Source organism: Pogona vitticeps, chromosome 4 (assembly GCF_051106095.1).
Source record: "Pogona vitticeps strain Pit_001003342236 chromosome 4, PviZW2.1, whole genome shotgun sequence".
NCBI lineage: Eukaryota > Metazoa > Chordata > Lepidosauria > Squamata > Agamidae > Pogona > Pogona vitticeps.
In genome coordinates, this window is record NC_135786.1 from 112,840,169 (window position 1) to 112,865,504 (window position 25,336).

General features: G+C 39.6%; 1 protein-coding gene across 3 annotated transcripts in view; it reads left to right on the plus strand.

Moving 5' to 3' along the window:
• Positions 1–3,937: 3,937 nt before the first annotated feature.
• EDEM3 (ER degradation enhancing alpha-mannosidase like protein 3) overlaps positions 3,938–25,336 on the plus strand; it is a 43,335-nt gene continuing 21,936 nt past the window's right edge. For 2 of the 3 annotated variants that reach the window (XM_020795099.3, XM_078392344.1), the window contains exons 1-10: positions 3,963–4,263; positions 10,881–10,926; positions 15,491–15,591; positions 17,253–17,292; positions 17,778–17,890; positions 19,111–19,261; positions 20,442–20,576; positions 21,738–21,843; positions 23,130–23,227; positions 25,192–25,317. In XM_020795099.3, the coding sequence (XP_020650758.3) occupies positions 4,100–4,263; positions 10,881–10,926; positions 15,491–15,591; positions 17,253–17,292; positions 17,778–17,890; positions 19,111–19,261; positions 20,442–20,576; positions 21,738–21,843; positions 23,130–23,227; positions 25,192–25,317 (1,080 nt within the window). In that variant the 5' untranslated portion in view covers positions 3,963–4,099. Of the gene's footprint in view, positions 4,264–10,880; positions 10,927–15,490; positions 15,592–17,252; positions 17,293–17,777; positions 17,891–19,110; positions 19,262–20,441; positions 20,577–21,737; positions 21,844–23,129; positions 23,228–25,191; positions 25,318–25,336 lie in introns of all 3 variants that reach the window. The other variant, XM_020795098.3, reaches the window with a different exon arrangement.

A 25,336-nucleotide genomic window follows, 5' to 3' on the forward strand; every position in this document is an offset into this window, starting at 1 on the left:
ATACTGTACTACCCACATATTTTTCTCTTGTATTTTTTGAAAGTAACAGGGCTAAAAAGATTTATCATTTTTAAAAAGGAGCTGAAAATCCCAGAAGAGGTACTGGGTATCCCAGAGTGGGCCAATGTATTCATCACTAGTCCTTGGCTGCTCAGATTGAAAACATGATTTTACAGTAGCACCTCAAAGGACAACATCCAGCACCTGCTTCTGCAAAAGGACTTCCTTCCTTTCTTCCTGCTATATCCCTCTCATACCCCTCATCTGTTCAGGGGAATCCCGCAGTCTTCCAACATAGATTTGGGAGGTGCAAATGGAGCTGGAGGGGGATACAATCCATTCTGTCAGTGTTGCATCTACTGGTGACAGACATCATCAAGTACAATGCTAGGAATATTTAAGTTGGTGGTCTGGGCAGATGTGCTGCTTCAGCTGTTTTAAAAGAAAAGTGCAATCACAGAATATCTTGTTAATAAACATTATACTGTAATAACAATAAAACAAAGGTTCATGTTAAAACATAGCGCTTGGCTTAACCAAAAGTATTGATAGGATTTAGCTTTAGAAAAGTTGCTATGCTATCTTTGCAGTGCTATCTAAAGAACAAAAGGGAGCGGGTTATAAAACTGATGAGATATCTAGCATTTATTTTAAAATTTATCAGCACAACTTTTCATATTTTTATAGTATTCCCCCCCCCCGAAGTAAATACATCTAATTAATGTTTTCCCTGATGAATTGGTGACTCACCTGCATTGGGCATGCCCTGGGTGGCACACACAATGATATGTTGTAGCATGCCAAGATGAATATTAGGACAGTCCTTATTTTTCTATTAAAATTTGTATTCGTTTTAATACAGTGAAGTAACATAAACTATTATCGCCAAACTCAGTTACATCTCCTTTACTTCAATTTGCCCCTTGGCAGAAACCATATTCTATGTAATGACAACTGAGATCTATGTTACAACATACAGACTGGGACTCCGTTGGGCAGGATCCACCTGAACAAAGGGAAGGGTGTCATTGGTGGCAGAAGATACATGCTAATTTAGGATTTATTTTGTAAGTGTGTTGTGTGAGAGTCATTTACACCCCAAAATCATGACAGGAAGCTTTTAATCAGCAGCAGTCTGCCACTGCTACAATTCCCTTTGCACGGGTGACCATTTCCCCAGCTGGACTGTCTTCTGTTCTTATAGTCCATCTATTACAATTGCTCTATGAAAAGGATCCTGGTCATTTTAAAATAATTGTTTATTGTGATTTTATTAATTATTGTTGCCTTGGAATGACTTTTGTCTTGAAAGGCATGATATAAGTAATTGTAATAAATAATGATAATAATAAATAAAGCAATATACTTTTTAAAAGTTGCTATTGTGTGGTTTATATTTTAGCATCATTTTTTCAGACATCTGCATCTCCAAAAACTCCCAATTTAAGACAGTAGTCCCAGAACTTGATACAAATTTGTGAACTCCAGATGGCACCTATGGATGTCTCAGACAGAAAACATCTTTGACCAGAGCTTCCTCTGCAGTAAAGCACATCCTACCTCAACTTAGCGGATTACTGCACAGGCATATGCCCCTGCTGTTCGGTCTGCTCTGGGGATGGGCTGGTTTGCTCCTTTTGCTGACAACCAGATACTGTAATTGCCAGCACAAACCAGCCCATCCGCAGAGCTTTCCTACCCGCATCATTTGGGGTCTCTGTCAAGGACTGTTGTTTTTTAGGTGCGGGTAGCATGGCTCCATTTTGGTTCAATTCAAGCATGTGATTGTTGGGATCAAACCAAAGCAGCTGCCTGGCTGTCCCTGCTTAATGATCTTGAGAAATGGAAAGCTTTCTCTTTAAATTTTCCTTGCAGCTCAGCTTTGGCAGGGAAGAGAGGGGAATGTATTCACAAAGGCTTTCATGGCTGAGGATCTAATGGTTGTTGTGAGTTTTTTGGGCCCGAAAAACCCACAACAACCAAGAGAGTGGAAGTTTTGCATTCCTTTTTAATGGCTGCTAACTAATACAATGCAGCAAGGATACTTTGACAGGGCTATTTAAAAAAAATCAAAGTACTGTATTACTGATATCTTAGCAACACTTAAACATAAATGCAAAACTTTCACTCTCTCCTGCCAGACCAGAAAATTTCCATTTCTCAAGAATGTTAACCACCTTCTTCAAAGGGACAGCCAGCCAGCTGTTTAATGAGCTTGAAAGAAAAGAAGATCTTGGTTGGGTTAAACACAGTAGCTTGAGATGTGGCACTTTCCAGGGTTTCCCAGGTACAGAATACACCAAAGTGGTTTATTATTCCCTTCTTCTGGGGGGTGCTCTGCCTGATCCAATTTGGCCATCTAGCAAAGTCCTTCCTTTCAGATCTTGGTTCTCAAGCTTTGGTCTGACAGATTTTAGGTCTTCAGTTCCCAGAATCCCTGACTATTAGGCAAGATGGGTGGTACTTCTGGGAGCAGATCATGAGAAGGATGAAAGGTTGAGAATGAACTGATGGATAGTTCAGTGGCTTAGGTCTCTGGCAACGGAGTCAGAGGTTGAGAATTTAACTCCCCACTGTGCCTATTTGAGAGGGGCTGGATTCGATGATCTGCTCTGCAGTTCAAAGATTATTATTATAATTAAACTACTGGTTTAAATAACTTTCAGCTCCAAATAATCTCTCCCAAAAAGTATGGGTCCCTGTTGGGAAAGGGGGTTACACTTTATGATCTAGGATCTAATCCAAACATATAAAGCCCCTAAAGAGTACAAGAAAAATTGGAATGGAGCCCTTATTCGATGTAACAATATTGTTCACAACTAGTGAAGATTTAGGCAATCCATGCAGGTATGATTTTCGCCATGTAGATCTGCTACTTGTTACACTCCCCGGATCAGGAAATCGATGATCAAACCTCCTTTCTGTGCTAGCACCGCGAGGACCCAATTTCGAAAGGCGGCTAGTATCTCTTAAAGCAAGTCCAAGCCTTTTCGAAAGACCGCCCGCCAGCCTTCCGGAAACCGCCGGGACACGAATCAGGAAAGCCTTTTCAAGCGTTGCATCTCGGGGCCGGTGGTTTATTTATTTTTTTTATATATATTTTTGCCCCATTAAGAGCATATAGAGCTAGGGCCGGAAGGAGGAGGACCCTCGGCTTCGAAGGATGCTCTTTTTCTGTCTCCGAGCGAGGACGCTCCCCATCCCACCCCACCCCACCCCACGGGTCGTCTGTGGCACCAAGAGAAACGGCGCCCTGCCATCAATAGCCCACGCGGCTTTCAAATGGCACAAGATGCCTCGTCGTTCTTCTTCCCCATGGACTCCTGCCGCTGTAGCGGAGTCCCGTTAAACTTTCCCTTCGATTCCCTTATGCCTGGCCGCGGACGTCGGTTGCAGCCAAAGTGACAAGGAGGCCTTCCTTGTGTGTCCCTGTAAAGACGGGCCGGGAGGTCGAGGGGCGCCCGTTCGTGGGGCTGCGGTGATTTCCTGGGATGCGCGGAGCGAATGAAAGGAAGTGGGTGGGAAGGAAGCGGGACGGTGCCGGTGACGTTGGCCATTCAGAAAGTAGTGACTCTTGGCAAGATAACCCGATTGACAAATGTAATGTGACTTAAAACACAACCACGTGGATTCAAGTCCACGGGAGACGGGGCGTGCGTCCTGTTCCTGTACAGTCCTGACGGACATTTAAAAAGCACGTCTCCAAAGGGAATCCGGAAGCTCCGTCTCCTAATAACGAATCTGCTCCTCTACTGTATTCTTATCTCTAGATGCAAGAGCCGTATCCAGGTTGGCAGGGTGCGAGGAGGAAGGTTGTCTCCTTATTCCACGTATCACTGTATCCGGGTCCGCTTAGCTGGCAATCAGGTGACACAAGTCCCGAGTTTCCATTCGCTCTCAGGCAACATTCGTGTCACCTGACCGGGAAAGAACCCGGAAGCAGCCTAGCGGTGGGAGTGTTGTTTCCTTGGCTACGCCAGAGATAGGAGGGGGCGGGAAGGGGGAAGAAGGAGTGGAGGGAGGAAGCCTTTTTCTTGTCGCGGCTGCGGCGCTGTTGAAGGGATGGGACACTGCCGGGCCTAGCGGGGCAGCTACCGCCATGAGCGGAGCAGCGACTGGGGGCGAGGGAAGGAGCGGCGACTCCCCGGCGGGCCGTTGGCCTGGCTGGAAACTGCTGGCTTTGGGCCTCCTCTCCGCCTCTTCGGTACTGGTGGCAACCCCGGCCGTGCAGGCGATGAGCCGGGAAGAGAAGCGTCACCTCGGGTAAGCGAGCGAGCAAGCAAGGGAGGGATGCGGAAGAAGAGGGAGGTGGCTGGCTGGCTGGCTGGCTCTTCTCCACAGCACCCACCTTACTTTGCTCTTCGTTTCCGCCCGGCGAGGTCACCCTGGCAGGGCCAAAGAAGGGAGTGCGGTTGCTTTCCTCGAAGCGGGGAAGAGGAGATTGACCGGGGGTTCGTGTTGTCATTGTGGCAGAAACAAGGAGGACGCTCGAGCCGAGCGCCTTGTCGCACTTGCCTGAACTGCATTTACGACTCTTGAAGTAGGGCCAGGCCCGGTTAGTTCTTGAATGGGATTTCTCCTGAAAATCGTCCGTAGATCTAGAAGAGAATCCTTCCTGAAACCGGGAAGGACAACAGCTGCTCAGACCTGACAATAAGGGCTTGAGAGGCAGTTTCCTATGTTTAACATATTTTTGGAACACGGATAACTGTCTCTTGGTGTATTTCACCAGAGGAGTAGTTATGTGCAAGCCTGAGAGAACTGTTGGTTCTATCAAAGTGGAAAATGTTAAACGCTTTGTTTTTAAGGAGCTAAACTGTCTCTTGAAAAGGCATGTCTTTCTTCAGGGAGAACTCCAAAGCTTGTATCTTTGAGGAAGAGAGGACAATTTTCTGTAACGAGTTATAATATTTCCTAGCTTTAAGGCAACCCATGAAGAAGTGGTGAGTTTTTGCTATTTTTGAGGCTTTTGGAGAGATGTCAGATGTAATTATGCATACCCTAGTGTTGAGACTGAATGGAAAAAATAGGATAAGGGTTACACAGGTTTATAGTCATCATTATCTTTGAACTGCGGAGCAGGAAAGGACCCTGTGGATCATGTAATCTAAACCCTAAAAGGAGACATGGGTGGAAATTGAACTCCCATTCTCTCAAGCTCCACAACTAGGTACCTAAACCATTGAGCTATCCAGCAGTTCTAACTGTTCATAACAGACAAGTTAGTAACTCCTAGAAGACTCTTGAGCCTGTGTTAAGAGGCATATCTGTGCAACATGTTAATTTTATTCACCTTACATGTGCACTTATGTTTTATCCATTTGTGCATTTATTTAAAGAAATTACTTCTTTCATTATGCGGTTGGGGCAATTTCTGTCATAGCCTTCCTCTTTCTCCTACTATCTTGTTTGCTTTCTAGTGGAGGCATAGGTGTAGACAATGTTGTGTCAGATTTCTCAACCTAGAAGATATTTTTCATACAAATTGTTGCGCAGGAGCTGGCAAACTATTACACAATTTTTTTAACATGGATATCAATAAATACCTTTCTAAAAACATTCAGGTGGAGGAAAAAGAAAGATCTTCCTTGTTATCATGTAATGAAATGGGAAAGATAACCCTGAAAACAAGTATTTATATTCTTTGTGAGATAGATGTGTTCTCATTTCTGCGCCATAAAGCTGTTTCCATGATGCAAATCATTGCTGCCTGGACACATTTCTATGGATGGAAATCCCTGCTGCAGTAGCATTTGCCGTGACTTCTTGGCTCATGGCACTTTTTGTAAGGATGCGGTTGTCATGGGTTAATATGTAAAAATAGTCAAATCTGAAAAATGCACATTGAAGCTTTTTTAAAAAAAGAAAGGGCAAAAGCTGCTGTTTATGATTTGTGTTTCATGCATCTAAGAGCCCATGTGAGATATGAGATAGTGATGTTTTCGGCTTTCAGCATAGTTCTCTATTGCTGTTCTGTACGATTGACTTAAATTGTTGCTTTCCCTCCATTTTGGAAACAGGATGAGCTAGAAATTTAGTTACATATGGGCAGCCTCTTCAGATTATGCTAATAGTTTAAAAATCATATTTAAATCAAATCTGTATGGATAATAGTACCTTCTAATAAGTGGGTATATTAATTGATCCTTGTCTGGTGTGCATTCAGAGCTTCAGTGCAGTTGACCTGTGTGAACAAAACATGGTGTAGTTTATCTGAAGGCAATAGATCATATAAGAACAAAAGAAGAGCCCTGCTGGATCTGGCCAAGGGCCCATCTAGTCCAGCTTCCTATAACTCACAGTAGCCCCACCAAATGCCTCTGGGAGCACACGAGGTAACTAGATGCCTGTCTCCTGATCTGGCATTTGGAGGGACCTTCCTTCTAAGCATGGAGATTATACACCCCCATCATGGCTTGTAACCTGCAATGGACTTTTCCTCCAGGAATCTGTCCAATCCCCTTTTAAAGGCATCTAGGCCAGATGCCATCCTCGCATTCTGTGGCAAGGAGTTCCACAGACTAACAACATGCTGGGTCAAGAAATATTTCCTTTTGTCTGTTCTCACTCCCCCAACACTCAATTGGAGTGGATGTCTCCTTGTTCTGGTATTGTGTGAGAGGGAAAAGAGCTTCCCTCTATCCACTTCATCCATCCCCTGTATGATTTTATACGTCTCAATCGTGTCCCCCCCAGAACCTTTTCTCGATTAGAGAGCCCTGAATGCTGTAGCCTTTCCTCATAATGGAGGTGCCCCAGCCCAGCCATCGTTTTAGTCACTCTCTTCTGCACCTTTTCCAGTTCCACTATGTCTTTTTTGAGGTGAGGTGACCAGAACTGTACGCAATAATCCAGGTGCAGCCTTACCAGCGTTTTATACAATGGCATTATAATGTTGATTGTTTTATTTTCTATACCCTTTTTAATGATACCTAGCATGGAATTGGCCTTCTTTACTGCTGCTGCACATTGGGTTGACACTTTCATCGAGCTGTCCACCAGCACACCAAGATCTCTTTCATGATCCATCACAGACAGCTCAGAACCCATTAGCTGATAACTAAAGTTTGATTTTTTGCCTCAGTGTGCATTACTTTATATTTTCTTATGTTGAAACGAATTTTGCTGCCCATTTTGCTGCCCATTCTCCCAGTTTGGAGAGGTCCTTCTGGAGCTCTTCACAATCCCTTCTGGTCTTCACCACCCGGAAAAGTTTCGTGTTATCTGCAAACTCGGCCACTTCACTGCTTATCCCTGTCTCCAGGCCATTTATAAACAGGTTGAAAAGCACTGGTCCCAGGACAGATCCCTGGAGCACACCACTCTTCACCTCTCTCCATTGTGAAAATAACCCATTGACACCTACTCTGTTTCCTGATTCTCAGTTAATTCTCAATCCATAAGAGGACCTGCTCTGACTGTGGAGTTTTGTCAGCAGCTTTTGGTGAGGGACCATGTCAAATGCCTTCTGCAAATTCAGATAGACAATATCCACTGGTTCACTCGCATCCACATGCCTGTTGACTTTAGTGGTTTTGTTGACAGTGACATACAGAGGAATATGCAATATTTCTCACAGCTGTAGTACTTGATAATGTCATATATCAGAGGCAGTATTAAAACTTGTATTATAGGCAATTCTCAGTGGCTGTTATTTACAGATTTAGAGGCATGTTTGTAATTATTTAAAGTGACAGGATAATACACAAATGAAAAGTTGTAAATGATATGTGTGTCCATATTCTTAATGTTCTGTGTGCATGGACTGGTGATTTTAATGTGTGGGTTAGCAATAATGGGCGGAACAATAGTAGCAAGTAAATTATTCATATGGACTTTCCGATTGATGGCTACTGTATTAATCTTTTTTTACTTAATGGAGTCATATTTACCATTGGCTGTACCGCAAGAATGTTCGTGTTGCTTTCAGCCCTTTGGCAGCCCCCTCTTCTTCCACTACAGAAAGGTGAATTACAGCTCCTAGAATCCTCCAGTGTAACCACTTTCCATTTCAGTTTTTGTAGCATTTTCCCGCACTTTTGTGGTCTGTATGGCACATGGGAGAGTCCTCAGACAGTTGGCAACAAAACACCCCAGAGTGGCTTACCCCTTCTCTACTGTGATGACAAAAAGACGTAAGGGAGGAGGAATCCTTGCCTCCTTCCTCTACTTAGCTAGAAGGACAAGGTTCTCATTGCCAGTTCTGAAATCTTTGTTCGTATTTGTATGATGGCATTCTGAAATTGTCCAATTCAATTATGCATAAATCACATGACAAATCAGAGGACAGTCTTTCAAAAAAAAGAAGTTGCACTATAATTGCTTAATCAAATGTTCAGACACAAGAACAGAAAAATAGCACATTTTGAAAAATTCAGTGTGTTGCCCCTTTCTGGTCGATCTGGGAATAAAGGGCACCCAAGGCCCTAGAGTGTATTGAATTCATTGTGACCACCGGATTATTTAACCATCAGTTGGAAGACTGCTTAGATTATGATTACTGTTCAACATTTTTTTTCTTTTTGAGCTTCACTTAAATTTCATGGAAATTTTCTGAATTAAAAAATAATACTGAAAAAGAGCCTTTTGTGTTGAGTTGTTCATGTTTGTAGTGCCACAAGGGACCTCCTCACAGAAAGAGGACTGGATCTCCTCCACAGTGTTATTGAAGCTTTAGTAACATACTCGGAATAATTCTATTAAAATAAATAGGATTCAGAGAAACATATATTGTGATTAGCATGTAAATTACACCTTGATGATTCAAAGTTGCATAGGCAGTTGTGACATTCATGCCAAGGTAGAAGTCATTTTCAGCAAACAGTTTTGCCCAGTTCTGCAGTCAGTTGCACAATCGGGTATTCAGTGCAAACCTCCTAAGGTTTAACTTTACCCTACACCAAATGCAGTAGAATGTCAGGCTTTGTTTATTATACAGGTGTGCACGCATATATCCTGTAGTTCTTATCAGTGAAGTAATCAGGTGCTAATAAAATGGTATGGCTACAATGTTGCATATGTAACCATGTGCAACGTAAAAAAATGTAAAAACTTTGGGTTAGGTTCTGAATGAAATGAGCAATATTAGGTATTCAATCAGCTCCCAGACTGGGTAGGACAGTTTAACTGATGTAATAACAGTGATGGTTACATCAAGTTAGAATCTCTATTAACAATGGAAAGTCACTCTGATAAATTAATAAAGCAAAGTTTGTCATTTCAGGTGAGAAGAACAGTGCAGCTACCCACTTCTTGCTTAAAGGATTTTCTAAAATGGGATTTCCTTGTGGATCAAAGAACATGGGAAGCTGATTTCTGCAATGATGGTCTGCCTAAGCTAGTACTATTAATGCTAAAGGGCAGTTGCTCTTCAGCATTTGAGACAGGATTTTCTTTTCAGGACTAGTAGGAGTTTGAAGGCCTTCTTTATGTGAAGCCTGTCCTGCCACTGAGCTACATACATCACCACAGAGTAAATGCCTCTGATACTCACTTATTTCTTCTTACAAACTTTGCTGTGCAATTTTTAAAGTACAGTCCTATTCTAGTTACAGTTTTGCCATAAGCAAAAATCAGTATCCTGGGAGAATGGATGGACTGCTCATCTTCTACCTGTAATTGAAAGGACAGATAGCAATGTACACGCAGATTTGTAGCCGCCTAGAGTGGTCGAAATGACTAGATAGGCGGGGTATAAATACAATAAATAAATAAAATAAGTAGTAGGAACTGAGATTAGCGCTGGGGCTGTGTGCATGGAAAGCAGTGTGTGGATCTCTGTTATTCCAATTAGGTATTGTATATAATTTCTTCTACTCACAGAGTAGCTTTCCTTTCTTATTTTTTCAAAATAATTATGTTCCATTAATCTCAGTGAGAGCAACAGCAGTGTCCAAATTCGGTTCTTTATTCTGATGTTAAAATCTTGCCATGTTTCCTGATGGTTCCACTGGAAGTCAACAAATTTCTAGATATTTTTTCTGCTTCTTAGAATTGGATAACATTTTCAAGCATAATAAATTATTCTGAGGGATTTTGCTGATCAAACTTAAGAAAAAGAGTTGTAGGGTGTTTTGTGCTGTGTATTCTATTAAATGACAACTGAGCAAAGTGTGAGGTGACAGTTGAAAAACGGAGAAATGAAAAATGTCAGTTGGAATCCAGAAGCAAGTCCTTCTATACTGGTACACTATTTTGTACAGCAAACTTTCCATTACACTGGTTTAATGTAATCCACAACCAGACATGGGTCAGCTCACAGAAGGAGTCCTCTGGCTGTTGAGTATTTCCCAAATGGTTCATCAGAGAGCACAGGATGAAGACAAAATCTGGTGCCTTTGCTAAGTCCTATGCATTCCATCTGCTCAGTCTGTATTGGGCTTTGAAAGGCTAAGATACATAGGTGGAGGAAGGGTAAATTGTAAGCAAGCATAATGTGTAACATTTACATAAAGTAATTCCTGATCAAAGGACCTTTCTCTTAGGGCACTAGCCTTAGCTTCCTGTTTCCTGGCTTTATAACATGTGAGCCAACATGAGAGAATCTTAGTTTTGGTTTTAAACTGCAGTTTTAAAAATATTTAAGTATGGGATAGATATTGATGTAAACAGCATTCTTTGCTTGTTTGATTTTGTTGCTGCTGGTGGTTTAAATACTACGTATCTTTTTTGTATCCAGAAATAGTGAATATTTATGACTGATGGCTTTTTGTCTTGGTTGATCACTACTACTTTTATCAGTTTGGAAGATACTCTAGATCTCATTGTGTTTTCATTTTTTATTTCAGTAGCTATTTCCATTTATAGTTTGTTTTTACTTTTAGTTTTTTTAGTTTTTCAGTTAATTAACTCAGTCATTCTGTTTTTGTTTCTTTTTTCAGGAATCAAGTAGTGGAAATGTTTGATCATGCCTATAGTAATTACATGGTAAGGAAAATGACACGTAATTATTTCGAACATTGCTTAACTTGCAACAATTAATAATTGATTCGGTTTGCTTTTGGATTAGTGTTCTGGGATTTTTCACGTAGTTAAATTATATTTTATATTTTTGATTTCTCTGTGTGTAATTTCTTAAACCAGTAGACCTCTGCATAAGCTTCTTTCCAAATTAACAAACAGTAATCTTCATAGAGGTGTTATATATGCTTACATATGAAAAGCAAACATATGCTTCTCATATGTTGTGTTTAGTTGATGATACGTTTATTTAATTTTGAGTAGTAATTATGTGTATGTAACTATGATTTAATGTTTGTTCCTTTTTTGTGAACCTCCAGAATAGCCCAGGGAGCTAGATGGGGAGTATATAAACTGTATAAATAAAAAAATGAATTAACGTAATTCTTCTGTTAATACATTAATGGATTTTTCATACTTTTATGCTAATGGCCAAAATCCTGTGACATTTTTACACTGTGTAGCATAGCACAATTGCTTTAAATCTGCATGGTGCATTGGAGCAAATCAATGTAGGCATTTGCTGTTGTTCTCTTGCATACTCTGTTTGTCACCAAGATGTATGCTGATTGTGTTACACCAGTGGGTGTAACTAGTGGGATTTTGACCGATATAGCAAAGCTACTTAATAACCAATCTTGCATTTTGATATTAAGTTTGTTTTAATGCTATTTGGCCAAAGATTATTTACGTTAATATAGAGACTATGGATGCAATTCTGTACATTCTTTATGGGATTCATTCAGAGAAAATGCCCTTCAATTCAACCTGTAAGATTGAAGTTATAAATACTTAATGGATGTGACTCTGGTATCAGTCAGGAGTAAGGAAACATAGCCATAAATTGAGTTTATGTCAGAGTCAAGAAATCATCATTTTCAGTTAATGGGGAAACAATAACTTCTGTTACACTTTCATGCATTTGTCTTGATGTGTTTGCTTTTGGGCTTTGAAACTTCAGTCCTAATAAAACCTCACCTACTTACCCATAACAAGCAACAATTTCTTGAAGGACTTTTATGCACATTTAATTAACACTAGTTAACACTAATGTTAAGTGAAGTGAAACATAAATAATAACCAGATCTATTTTTAAAAATAGTGGAGCTCAGAGAAAGTACATTCTCTTTGGATTCTATGCTTTTATGTATCAGGGCGTAATAAAAATTATCTGGTCCTTAGCAGACCTGAAAATTAGGTAATTACAATGTCAGGTAAACACATGACATATTACACCATGTCATGATTTATTTTACAAAAATAAAGCCATTTTTATATAACTTTATCAGTCTCTCACAGTGTTGTGGAGGAATTTTGCCCACTCTTCTTTATAACGTTGCTTCAGTTCATTGAAGTTTGCAGGTATTTGTTTATGCACAGCTCTCATAAGGTCCTGGCCATAGCATTTATGTCGGCTTGTGAGGTCTGGACTTCGACTGCACGCCTTGATTCTTTTCTTTTTCAGCCATTCTGTTGTAGATTTGCTGGTGTGCTTGGAATCATTGTCCTGTTGCATCACCCAATTTTGCCCAGCTTTAGCTGTTGAACAGGTGACCTCACATTTGACTCTAGAATACTTTAGTATATAGAGAGGAGTTCATGGTTGACTCAGTGACTGCAAGGTGCCCTGGTCCTGTGGCTGCGAAATAAGCCTGAATCATCACCCCTTCACCACCGTGCTTGACAGTTGGTATATATTTGTGTTGATATGCTGTGTTTGGTTTTCCCCAAATGTGGCACTGTGCATTATGGTCAAACATCTCCACTTTGGGCTTGTCTGTTCAAAGAACATTGTTCCAGAAGTCTTGTGATTTGTCCGGATGCAAACCTAAGCTGTGCTGCCATGTTCTTTTTAGAGAGAAGAAGCTTTCTCCTGCAACCCTTTCAAACCAACCATACTTATTCAGTCTTTTTCTAATTGTACTGCCTTGAACTTTAACATTTAACATGCTAATTGAGTCCTGTAGAGTTTGAGATGTAACTGTTGGGTTTTTTGCAATTTCTCTGAGCATTGCAAGGTCTGACCTTGGGGTGAATTTGCTTGGATGTGCATTCCTGGGAAGATTGGCAAGTGTCTTGAATGTTTTCCACTTTTGAATCTTCTTCACTGCAGAATGATGGACTTTAAATTGTTTGGAAATGACCTTGTAACCCTTTCCAGATTGATGGGCAGCAACAATTGCTCCTCTGCCACCATTGTGTTTCCTCCTTGGCTATTGTGTTAACACACACCTGAATGCTCCAGACCAGCAGACTGCTAAAACATTGACTTTTATAGAGGTGGTCATACTTGCTGATGATCAGTTACTCAAGGGCATTTGGTTAGCAGCACCTGGCTGCTACTTATCCTCTTAATTCCTATGGAATCAGTAGGAGTGTACTTAGTTTTTCACAAATGGCTTCTCCATTTTGGCTTTATTTTTGTTAAATAAATCATGACACAATGTAATGTGTGTTCTTGTTCATCTGAGGTTGTATTATCTAATTTTCAGACCTGTTAAGGACCAGATGATTTTTGTTATATCCTGATACATAAAACCGTACAATTCAAAGAGCATGCATTTCTTTTTCACATGACTGTATGTTAGTAGTACTGCTATTTATCACTTCAGATATTATGTGATGTAGATTTTATGCCTGATACTCATGAAAACAAACTAAAACAGAAAGCCATTTCCCTGCCTTCCCAGCAAGGAACATTAATCAAGTACAATTGCTATGAGAGCAAATATACTGGTGCCTGAGGCCATGAGCTCTGAACAGACATATTGTTCTTTCTATTGTGCTTCAGTTAGATTGGAGTAATAATGCTGATCTTTGTAGGGCTATGATAAGAATAGGTGCAGTGAGTGTAAAGCACTTGACTTGGGTTATTAGTAAACATGGTTTAAAATATGTATATAATGCCTTATATTATGTGAAGCAAATCTCAGCCTTCAAGAATACAAATCTCAGATTATTGTGGTGGTGGAACCCAAGTCAGTGGTGTCTGTTGTGTATAGAATACAGTGGGAAATTTGTTTAGTACACAGTAAGACTGACACTTGCAGAGTCAGGGAAGAGAAATATATTATTAAACTGGATGTTCTGTATTGTCATCTTGCTGACAGAAGGAAAATGACTTTCTCTTTATACTTATAACATGAAATGTTTGGATTATAAGGAAGTATGACTTGGCATATCCTGGAACCTTTAAAGTCAAAAGGATATTTACTTGCCACGTATACTAAGACCTTAAACAAACAAATTGCATTCTTGCTTGACAAGCAAGATAAGGTTTTAAGACTTATATGACAGTAAGATTTTATGGGCTACTGCTAAGTGCTGAGTTGAGTTCTTGTTTTTGTTTTGAAGATATGCTGAAAATTTATTTTCTTATATGTATAATGGAAACATGCATACATTTTACTATATACCGTGTTTCCCCGAAAATAAGATACGGTCTTATATTAATTTTTGCTGCAAAAACGCATTAGGGCTTATTTTCATGGGATTTTTTTTAATCTACAACAATCTACATTTATTCAAATACAGTCATGTCATCTTCTAGTGGCTGCTTCATGGTGGAGGGCAGGGTTTCACTTAACTAGGGCTTATTTTGGGGGTAGGGCTTATATTACAAGCATCCTGAAAGATCATACGAGGGCTTATTTTCAGGATAGGTCTTATTTTCAGGGAAACAGGGTCAGCTCTAATAATCATTGAAGGTTGTTTTTTTCCACTACGGTTTCATACCAAATTAAAGTGATCTTAACCTTGCACCAAAATAAGCTACACTACTAAATTGTCCACATTTTGCCAATGGATGATAGATCCTGAGGCTCTGCAAGGGAATGTAAGTGGCCTTGGCCCCTTCCTTCTTGGGTTTGCCCTGTAAGTCATATAACCACTTACTTCAAAATGATCCCTGTTGAATCATAGGTCTTACTTTGAATAGGTACATCTGGGATTCCACTGTCAGACCTTTCAATCTTGCCTTAAACAGCCAAGGTTTTTATTCAGTTTTTAAAATAACCATGTAATTGTGGCTCACATTAATGGTGTACTTTCAGTAGGAAGAGAGTGGCTACTCTGCATGACTCAAGATACAAGATGTGGAGAATGAGAGAAAGATCATGATAGAAAAAATTGTGGCTACCTAAGTGTTACATACCAAGCTATGTTCTGAATAAACCAGAACACCACCACAAAATCACAGAAAAGGCTACCTGTTAAAAACACACTGTAGTGGCTTGTGTTTTTCTAAATTTTCCGAAAAATATTTTCTAAATATTTTTGTATATTTATTTTCCTATGTGGAAAGCTTCTATTGCCACTTAGATAAAATGCTAATCATTCCAGCCAGAGAATAGGTGTTCTACTCAGAGCTTTTCAGCAGTTTTTATTTTTGTAAACATAGGCTCCCATGATTGTAGAGACTGTGTGCCTCTTTAATTCCCATATTTATATTAAGGCCTAGATACAACTGTGCCATGAATTTCAACATGCCTACCAACCTATGTGTCTCATTTTCCATTTTTACAATGAACAGGAACATGCCTACCCAGCTGATGAGCTCATGCCTTTAACTTGCCGTGGAAGAGTTCGGGGTCAAGAACCAAGTCGTGGGGATGTGGATGATGCCTTGGGAAAGTTAGTAGTTTGAAATGACTATATTGATGATGAAGCTGCAACATTTTATTTCGGGATTTGGGCTATACGTTTGTATTTAGAATCTACCTGACCTGAATGTCAATACTGGATAATTACAATGGCAGGGATCATTTCTTCTTGAGAAATTAAGAATAGAGGAGAATATTCCAAAGCAAAATAAGGGCAAACTAGACATGGAAATAATTGCATGAATGTGATTAATATGCACATTTGTGTAATCCACATAGTCTAAAAAAAGCTTAAGCAGCCTCAGGACTATGCAGGGTAATCATGGGAGGTGTATAGTAGTTTAGCCCTTTCTCTCCTGTCAGCAGTCCTAATCAAAACATTGCTTTTGGAGCAGAAATTCTTGGTTGTCCATGACAGAGGGAAAATTTAGGGCTCCAGCCTTTTTCTTATGATCCTAATGTTGCTGAGATTGTTTTCTTCTGCTGTTTACATAGTAGTAGGTACATATCTTTCATTGACTTCATACATAGTCTGTCACTCAGCATAGACTTGTAAATAGCCCCATCACTTGTGAATCTATGGTAAGATCTATTGTAGGCTTCTAGGAAGAAGTATTTTACAAAGGTAAAGGATCCACCAGCAATAATAAATTGTTTTTTAAAAGTATGGGACATTAACCAAATTGTTAAAGTTCCAGAAGGTAGACACATCTATAGTAAATCTGTTCAGAAGTAGAGTTTATAATGTACCAGAACTCAAAGCATATGGAATTGTTCACCTTAATTGCTCTGCTAGAAACGATTTGATATTTTAAAATGGATATCGCATTTAGTAGTATTGGAATTTATGTTTATAGAGATTAAAGTTAATGTATATTGACAGTTTTAAATATGAATGTGTTCCGGTATAATTATTGTATTATAGTATTATATACTATACATATACATAAGTTCAGGGCTTGTGTAGTACTCTCAGAAGTACTCAGAGTAGTAGTACTCTCAGAATCTTAATGTGACTGGGCCTATGTCATTGCATTTTGCTTGTACAATCTATTTGGCCTTTCTTGGCAATAAAAATATTGTATAAGATTCATAGAGATTGGGAAGATCCACAGACACATATACACATAGGCACTGTGTTTTATTTATTGGTGGAACAAGGTTTTCTCCTACACTCCGTAGCATGTAATATCTGTACTGCAGAGTCAGGGATGAATACCGTTTCCCCTTTATTTATAGAGGAACAAGAATCTGACTGTGTTACCCGATAGCTGTGATAAATTAGAATCAGTTGTTTTCTTTCTATATACATAATGTGTAATAAATTGTGTGACTAAGTTATGTATTTGGTGAGAGGGCCTGTCAGAATCTGCCTGCAAATCAGCACTTGTCCTGGAGATGAGAGAGGTGGAACTGTGGAGTATTGTACAAGGAATGTAAAAGAATTTCAAACAATAGTTCATTTCATCAATTGAGAGAGCTACAAAAATAATCTGGATTTTGTGTGTGCAACTCTTACACACATGTACCACATGTACGCATGTGGTCCATTTGCATGATAATTTTCCCGTTCACACTGCTGCTCTAGTAAGGAACATCAGAATATATTTAATTGTAGCTGAGATAGTTTATTGTAATACTTATAATGTACTTATTAAAGTTTTCCTTGCTCTCTTCTCACTCTTCACCCAGATTTTCACTGACTTTGATTGATACTTTGGACACTCTTGTGGTAAGTTTAATCTTTGTTGTTGTTGCTCCTGCATATTTTCCTGTGATCCACTTTTAACAATTTTATTAAGTGTTTACAAAATTTCATCTGACTATATTATGATCTAATAATCTGTTTTTAAAAATAAAGCCCACAATACGTCTTCTAGTGCAGGAGTCGTCAACCCCCGGTTCACAACCTGTTACCGGTCCATGGGCTTGCTGGAATTGGGCTGCAGATACGGATCTCACCCCTGCATGCATGTGCGGTGGGCGTGTGACGCTCGCTGTGGGGGGTTCTTGCACTAGCAGTGGGCGTGTCACCCTTGCACAGGGGGCGTGTCACCCCTGTGTGGTGACAGCCCCCCGTGCAAGCGTGACACCCACCGCGCATGGAGCTCGCTCCCCTGAACTGGTTTGTGGCCCCAAAAAGGTTGGGGACCGCTGTTCTAGTGAACTGTTTCTATGAGAGGGAATCAGGTTGTTGACAGGATTTTTCCCCCCCAGGTGTTAAATAAAACCAAAGAGTTTGAAGAAGCTGTTAAAAAAGTGATCGGAGATGTTAATCTAGACAATGACATTGTAGTATCAGTGTTTGAAACCAACATCCGAGTCCTTGGGTAAGTTTTATGCTTCAAAGGAAAAGACACCTTGTGCACTGAATTTCCTACTCACTGTTCCTTGCTCAATCTGTCAAATGGTGGTTGACTCTGGCTTGTGATATTTCAACAGTTATTGTTGACAAGTTTCTATGAACATGTTTGTGTAAGGACAAGAAGCAAAGATACCACAAAATGTGATGTTGGTCCCTTAAGATGACTTTTAAAAGTAGTCATCCTTTTAAAAAAATGTTTCCAGATTAATGTATAATAGCAACAAGAAAGGGCTGTACTATCACTTCTGGGCCTACTTTTCCTTTTGTAGGAATTTTAGACCCATATCTATAAACAGCCATATTGACTGTATTGTTATATTGGGTCTCATGGGGTTTTAGTTTTAATGTGTAAACCAGCCAGAGTATTGCTAGCACTGAAGGGGTGATATATAAATCAAATACATACAATGTATGCATATATACATATGTACATACATTCTAGCCATGGTGAAAAATGGGATGCTGAACTAATTTCCTTTTTACACGATCTACCCTGTTTCAATGAAAATAAGACCTAACCTGAAAATCAGCCCCAGTATGATTTTTCAGGATCCTCGTAATATAAGCACTACCCCAAAATAACCCGCAGTTAAGTTAAACCCCACCATCCACCATGGTGCAGTCACCAGAAGAAGATGACATGACTTTATTTGAATAAATGTAGATGGCTGTACAAGAAAAGAATAAAACATGCCCTGAAAATAAGCCCTAATGCGTTTTTTGGAGCAAAAATTAATATAAGACCCTGTCTTGTTTTCGGGGAAACACAATAGTAGAGTTTTGATGGGATTCCCAGGAAGCTAAATTCTGCAGTTTGCACCACATTCTGTGAAAGTTTTGCACTCCTCAGGAATAGCAGCACAAATAAAGCCTTACTTATATGCATTTGTCTAAGCTGGAGACAATTCAGATCACCATTAACATCATTTTCTGTACCTATACATTTTTAGTTAATAGAGATAAAATTGCTAACTATTTTGTCTGAAGCAATTCTTATCATCTCACATTACCTTTTCTTCCACCTTGTGCACTGAATTTCCTACTCACTGTTCCTTGCCCTATAAGGTGTTAAGCCTGACCATTGTCAAGCCTAGTTACCTATGTATGGATCCTACTCTTAAGCATTTCTGTGTGAGAGGATTTTTCATAATCAGTTTCTAAATAGTATTACTTCTTTGTATTTAGAGGTCTTTTAGGTGGTCATTCAGTAGCAATCATGCTCAAAGAGAAAGGTGAAATGCAGTGGTACAACGGGGAACTTCTACACATGGCAAAACAGCTGGGTTATAAGCTCTTGCCAGCCTTTAACACCACCAGTGGTCTCCCCTACCCAAGAGTAAGTATACTATGAGCAAATGCTGTTCCTTTTATAGTAAAATCATGCTTTGCTGCACAGAACATCTGTTTTTAGTATAAAACAATTATTCTAGATAGGTTTCATATATTTAAGGAACCCCAACAAGGACCCTTAGATTCTTCAACCCATACTTTCCCTAGGACTCCCCAAAACTATAGCTGCTGCCACCTCCTGATATGTAATGACCAGTGAGATGTCACTGTTGATATCCTTGGCTGAGAACCTCAGAGTCAGAATATGACGTGAAAAATGCCAACCCTTGAAATTACCCAGACCAGATGCTTATTTGTTTATGTAACAACATCCAAAACAAATTATCTGTTGAGCAGTAGTAATTATTCTTCTAATAACCTAAACAATTGTTTTCTTGTGCCACAGTTTGAGGCCATGATGTCCATGTAGTTGTGGCGAGAGACTCCTTTCAGTTTGAGGTCCCTTCTAGAGCAGGTTCACCATTGGAAAGCAAGCTGCTGTTAAAATAGCACAGAGTTTAGGAGTGCAGAGTGCTGCAATGGGAACTTTAGAGAGTGTGTGCACAGTCCTTGGTTGCTTTTGAGTTTGGCTCTGGTTTGTGGTTATTGTAGAATTGCATAGGGTTCTGTTCAGCATTGAAAGATACTCAAATAGTTGATCTGGAACTCTCCTGCCAGTGCTCACTTTTTAGCCTAGATTTTATAAAATGTATACAAGAATTCAGTTGCCTAGATATTACTTTATGTGATGTTGATAAAAACATTTTTTAAATTATGACAGTAGCTCAGTTGAGATGCCTTTGTCAGAATTCTGTAATGGGCTTCTTCATTTTTAAAAATCAGTGTGAACCTCAGCAGCTTTTATTGCACTAAATAAGTTGCTGTAAATCAGAGTGGCAGAATGAGTGTCAGCTTTAGCAACTTGTATTGTATTAAGTCAACTTACTTGAAAACAATCTAGTTTAAATCAGTCTTTGTGCCAACACTTATTTGCGAACTTTTCATGATGTTTCCTGTTTTTTGTGTTTAATCTTTGCTTGAAGTTATTTAGTACATTTTTTCTCCTTAATGCAGTGTACACTTTATTTTAATAGCTTTTGTTTTATCTAATATAAGAAATCAACTTCATCTGGTTACATAGGAAATTGCACTGTTGCAGTAAAAAGTTTTAGCATTCTTTCTCTTAGGTTAACTTAAAATTTGGTGTGAGGAGTCCAGAGGCTCGGACAGGAACAGAGACAGACACTTGCACAGCTTGTGCGGGTACCTTGATCTTGGAGTTTGCTGCTCTGAGCCGCTTCACAGGAGCATCAGTATTTGAGGTTTGCTTAACGACTCAAGATTCATCTCGTGTGTAGTTGTAATTTGATTAAACTAGAGTATTTTATATGTGGCTGGTAGAATTACTGCATTTTTCCGTGTATAAAACGACATTTTTTCCTTAAATAATTAGAGGACAAATTGAAGGTCATTTTATACACAGAAGGAGGCAGAGACAAAGGGGCATTTGCACACGTTCAGGCGCCTCTTGCTGCTGCCCATAGACTGCTGCTGCCACATCGCTTCCTCCAGCGTTCCCTTTGGGCAGGAGACAAGGTGGCAATGACTTGAGCTGGAGGCAGTCACACTGGAGGAGGTGATCGGTTGGGAGAGGCAGCAGGAGACAGAGGTGGAGGAGCAGTTGCCCATTAACTGCTCCTCCGCCTCTGGCAAGGCTCAAAATTAGGGGGTCGTTTTATACATTGGGGGGTTGTATACATGAAAAAATATGATAAGTCTACCAGTGATGTATCCGTTACTGAATTAGTTACAAGCCCTATTGTAGCAGAAGCTCATAACATGCTTTCCTATGGATAGTTTGAGTTGTGGGTTTAAATGTGCTAGAAATATTCCATTTATAAATCAAATAACCCTGTCACAAACTAGCTGTGTAGTTTATTATCCACTTCTTCAGGTATCCAAAAGGCTCGTACTGTGGATTTACTTGCAGTCTATCACCAGTTGGTCATACCATGACTTTTTGAATCCTGTAGCAGTCATGCTGTTCTGGACTTTCCTAGTTGCCTACAGCAGATAAGAGTTTACAGAGAATAGTGCTGGCTCTGTGTGTTGTTCAGTAATTCCAGCCTTAAAGAACAACTGGCTTTTAGACTAGAATGGCCACATTTCCAGCTAAAGGATGAGCTAGGTACATCTGACCACGCTAGCTGGAGCTAATAGGAGCTGGAGTCCCAACAACATCTGAAGGGCTGCAAATAGCACATTCTTTTCCTTATTAGTAGCAAAGAATACAATGATTTTGCGGATAAAAATTTTAAATAATTTTCTTAAGACCATCCTCTCTCTTGATACAATACAGTTTACTAAATATTTCAACTTCATGTAATACTGTATTACAGTTGGAGAGAAATTGATGCTCTAGTTGTCTGCATCAGTTTTGCACCTAAAGTTTAATTTAACTAGGAAACTTGGTTTTCTTACAGGAATATGCACGGAAAGCGCTTGATTTTCTTTGGGAGAAAAGGCAACGGAGCAGCAATTTAGTTGGAGTCACTATTAATATTCATACGGGTGACTGGGTCCGCAAAGGTATGAAGCTTTGATTTCTGGCTCTTGCGGGAATCAAAAAGTACAAAATGTCCTGGGGATATACATATTCTGGGGAATGGTTAAGATCAACATTGTTAGTTTTTCTGGATGTCTTGGTGCCTTTTGGTACAATTTACCATGGTGTTCCATTGGACTTTTTGGCTGGGATAGATGTTGAGGGCATTAGTCTGGCATGGTTCTGATCCTACCTGTCAGGTCATATTCAGAAAGTGGTGCTGGGGAGCTACCTTTGACATCATGGCCTCTAGCATCTGGTGTCACCTATGCAACTGTTGGTGTTCACAAGAAGATCTCTTCCAAAGAGCTTAACATCCAGATAGGTTTATAGCAATACAGATAGTCCCCTCAGATAACTAGGTCTGAATTGTTCAGGGCTCTGAAGCTTTAAACCAGCATCTTGTTTCAGGGCCAAATGAGCACATAGGAGACAACTTTCTCTTGCATGGATCCAGACTATGGAACACACACCCCTCCATATTGTGATCAGTTTCCACTCTCACTGTCTTTAGTAGGGGAGTGAACACACATCTTTTTAAACTGGCTTATGATAGTCATTATTTTATTATTAGATTTTAATAATAGATTTATTGATCTTAATGGTTTTTGTGGTTTTTTTTAAAAAAATTCATTTTAATGATTTTGTGGTTGAATCTGTCATTTATGTTTTTAATTAACTTCTATGTATGTAAGCTGCCTTGAGCACTACCTAGTAGTAGGAAAGATGAGGTGTAAATGTTGCAAGCTATTATCACCAAGGATTTGTCAGTTTGGAATTAGCTATCCTTCTTAAGATATGGATGAAATATAACATGAACTGCCCTCTCCCTGCAAATAAAATGCATTTATGAGACTGCACATAAAATTTCTCTCGTTTTTGTACTCCCTCTCCTTGCGGAAGTGATTGATTCCATTTTGTTGCTTCTGGTGTCCATTGATTGACCTTTTCCTCCTCAAGCATGACAAACATTCAATGCGGCAAGGAGTGAGAATATAAAAACTAGAGAGATTGCATATGCAGTCTCATAAATGCATTTTATGGAGGATGGGGGCAGAAACATAAACTGCATGCCAAAAAGAAGTCTTGCCATCAATCAAAAATATCACACTCTGCTCCGTGCACTTACCACTCTGCTGCTTGTTCTTTATTTATTTTGTTTGTTTTTGCTGCAGTTGCACCAATTCTTTTACTGCAGAAGAAACCCCCTTGGAATGAAAACTCAATTAGTTAATCCTAAGTATAATACAACTTTTTTTCTTGTTTCTAGATAGTGGTGTTGGAGCAGGGATAGATTCATACTATGAATATTTATTGAAGGCCTATGTCTTATTAGGAGATGACAGTTTTTTGGAAAGATTTAATACAGTAAGTAGACTTGCTAATTCTCTCTTTATTTCATGAGATGTGGCAGGAATCCTCTAGGGTGGTTGCTTTGTTAGTCGGTAGCCTGTTGCAGCAAAGAATCTTGTGCCACTTTAAAGACATCCAAGTTTTACTTGGCATAAGCTTTTGTGGACTGCAGCCCGCTTCTTTCAGTGCATGGAATATAGTCTCAGTAGGTAAACATTTAAAGACATATAAGGCAGAGGGGAAGGTATAGTAAGAATTGTTTCTGCTGCTCTTTATTCTGCAATATTATTGCAGAACCTGCAATCATTCTGTGGCGTAATCACCACCCCAACTCCCTATCAAGATGCACTCCTTTATCAGTTTCATGTAGAAGTCCATCAAACACCAAATGTTAGCAAATCCACTGGATTCAGAAGTTGTAAAAATAGGAAGTGGATTCTTATCCATAAATACTTATAACAAAATATGTCAATGTGCTGTGGGACTTAATTGTATTAGTGACTCACTGTCTAAGGTAACTACTGATATGGAGACAAAATCTCTCTTCATTTGAAAAATGGATGTAGTTGCTTTTAACATACATAAACTAATTGCAGTTTTAAACTGGCTTAATGTTGAATGCCTTATTTCGGGGTGCATGTGGCCCTCTGACACCTAGAACCTGTCTACCTTGTCATACTGTATTGGATAAAAGATTAACAGGGCAATCCTATAATGTATGAGAGAAAGCATCCAAAATAGATAGACTGCCTTTTTCTGGACCCTGGCAGGCTTGCATCAGCAGCTGGAAGGGGACAGTAATTTTAACCCACCCCATACACACACTTCAGTTCCGTTCCTTTGACTCCTTCATGCTCAGTCTTGGTTCTAATAGGAAGAAATTGGCTGCTGTGAGTTTGGGATGTGTGTCAGGAGAACAGAAGGATTTTGGCCTTTGGGTTTTGGCAGCAGAAGTATTGGAGAGGCCAGGGCTGGAGTCATTCCCACACTTGCAATGGGACAGTTTGTAAAGGTGGACATAGAAACAGAAGTTCTGCTTTATCTGTGGCTCATGGGATGCCCTCTCTGGATGCATTTTGATCCAGAGCAATTCAGAATTATCCAGCAGCAATTAAGCTAGCTTAGTTCAGCCCCATGTGGCTTAAATTAAAACTGAATTAGAACTATTAATATGTGTGATATAGAGCAGATAAGATACTAGTGCATGGTGATGCTTGGAAATCCTGGAAGTAAATTCCTCCCTCTTGTTTAATTGTACTTAAAGAACATATCATCACAAATAGCAACTTGCTGCCACCACCCACACTCTGGAGTGATAATGTCTGAAAGACTTGAATGATGTGTAGGATCAACTGCATGGGTCTTTCCTGTTGTTCCTTCACAGGTGATTACCTGTGTAATTACCCCATCTCACATGCTTTTAGCTTTCATATATTATTTCAGAAAGTGGGAAGAACTCATATAAAAATAGTCCCTGCAGTAGGTTATGAAGGACCCCCAAGTTTCCCACCTCACCTTGATTTAAAGCGAGAAACTTAGTTAACCTGATTGGTAGTCCGTCCGATGTCCCTTAATTTTGGTTAAGGGGAATTTTCTGAGTCTGATGATGGGGATAACAGATAATCCTATGGCTGATGCACTATCTGTGTCAAGCCATAGCCTTTTAGAACTTAGTTCTGTTTGTTCATGGAATTATTTTTAAGACTTTTTCTGGTGGTGAATTTAATCCAGTAGAAAAGGCACACATAAACAGACTTCTTAAATTTCATTTATGTACATCAGTGTCTGTTCTACCATTTTATAAGATAGTTTAGGCTAAGAGAGTATAGCAGACATTGGACAAGTAACTGGAAGCTTGAAATTTGGTTCTTAAGAAGCCTCTACATCTGCATTCATTTTAGTATGTTTATCTGCTTTAAATCTGATGTTGGATTTGGTATTCAGAGAGCATGTGAGCTCACAAGGAGTTTGTTTTTCAGCACTATGATGCCATAATGAGATATATTAGCCAGCCACCTCTTCTGCTTGATGTGCATATACACAAACCAATGCTCAATGCTAGAACTTGGATGGACTCTTTGCTAGCATTTTTTCCAGGTTTACAGGTATGTTTTAAAAGGTGCC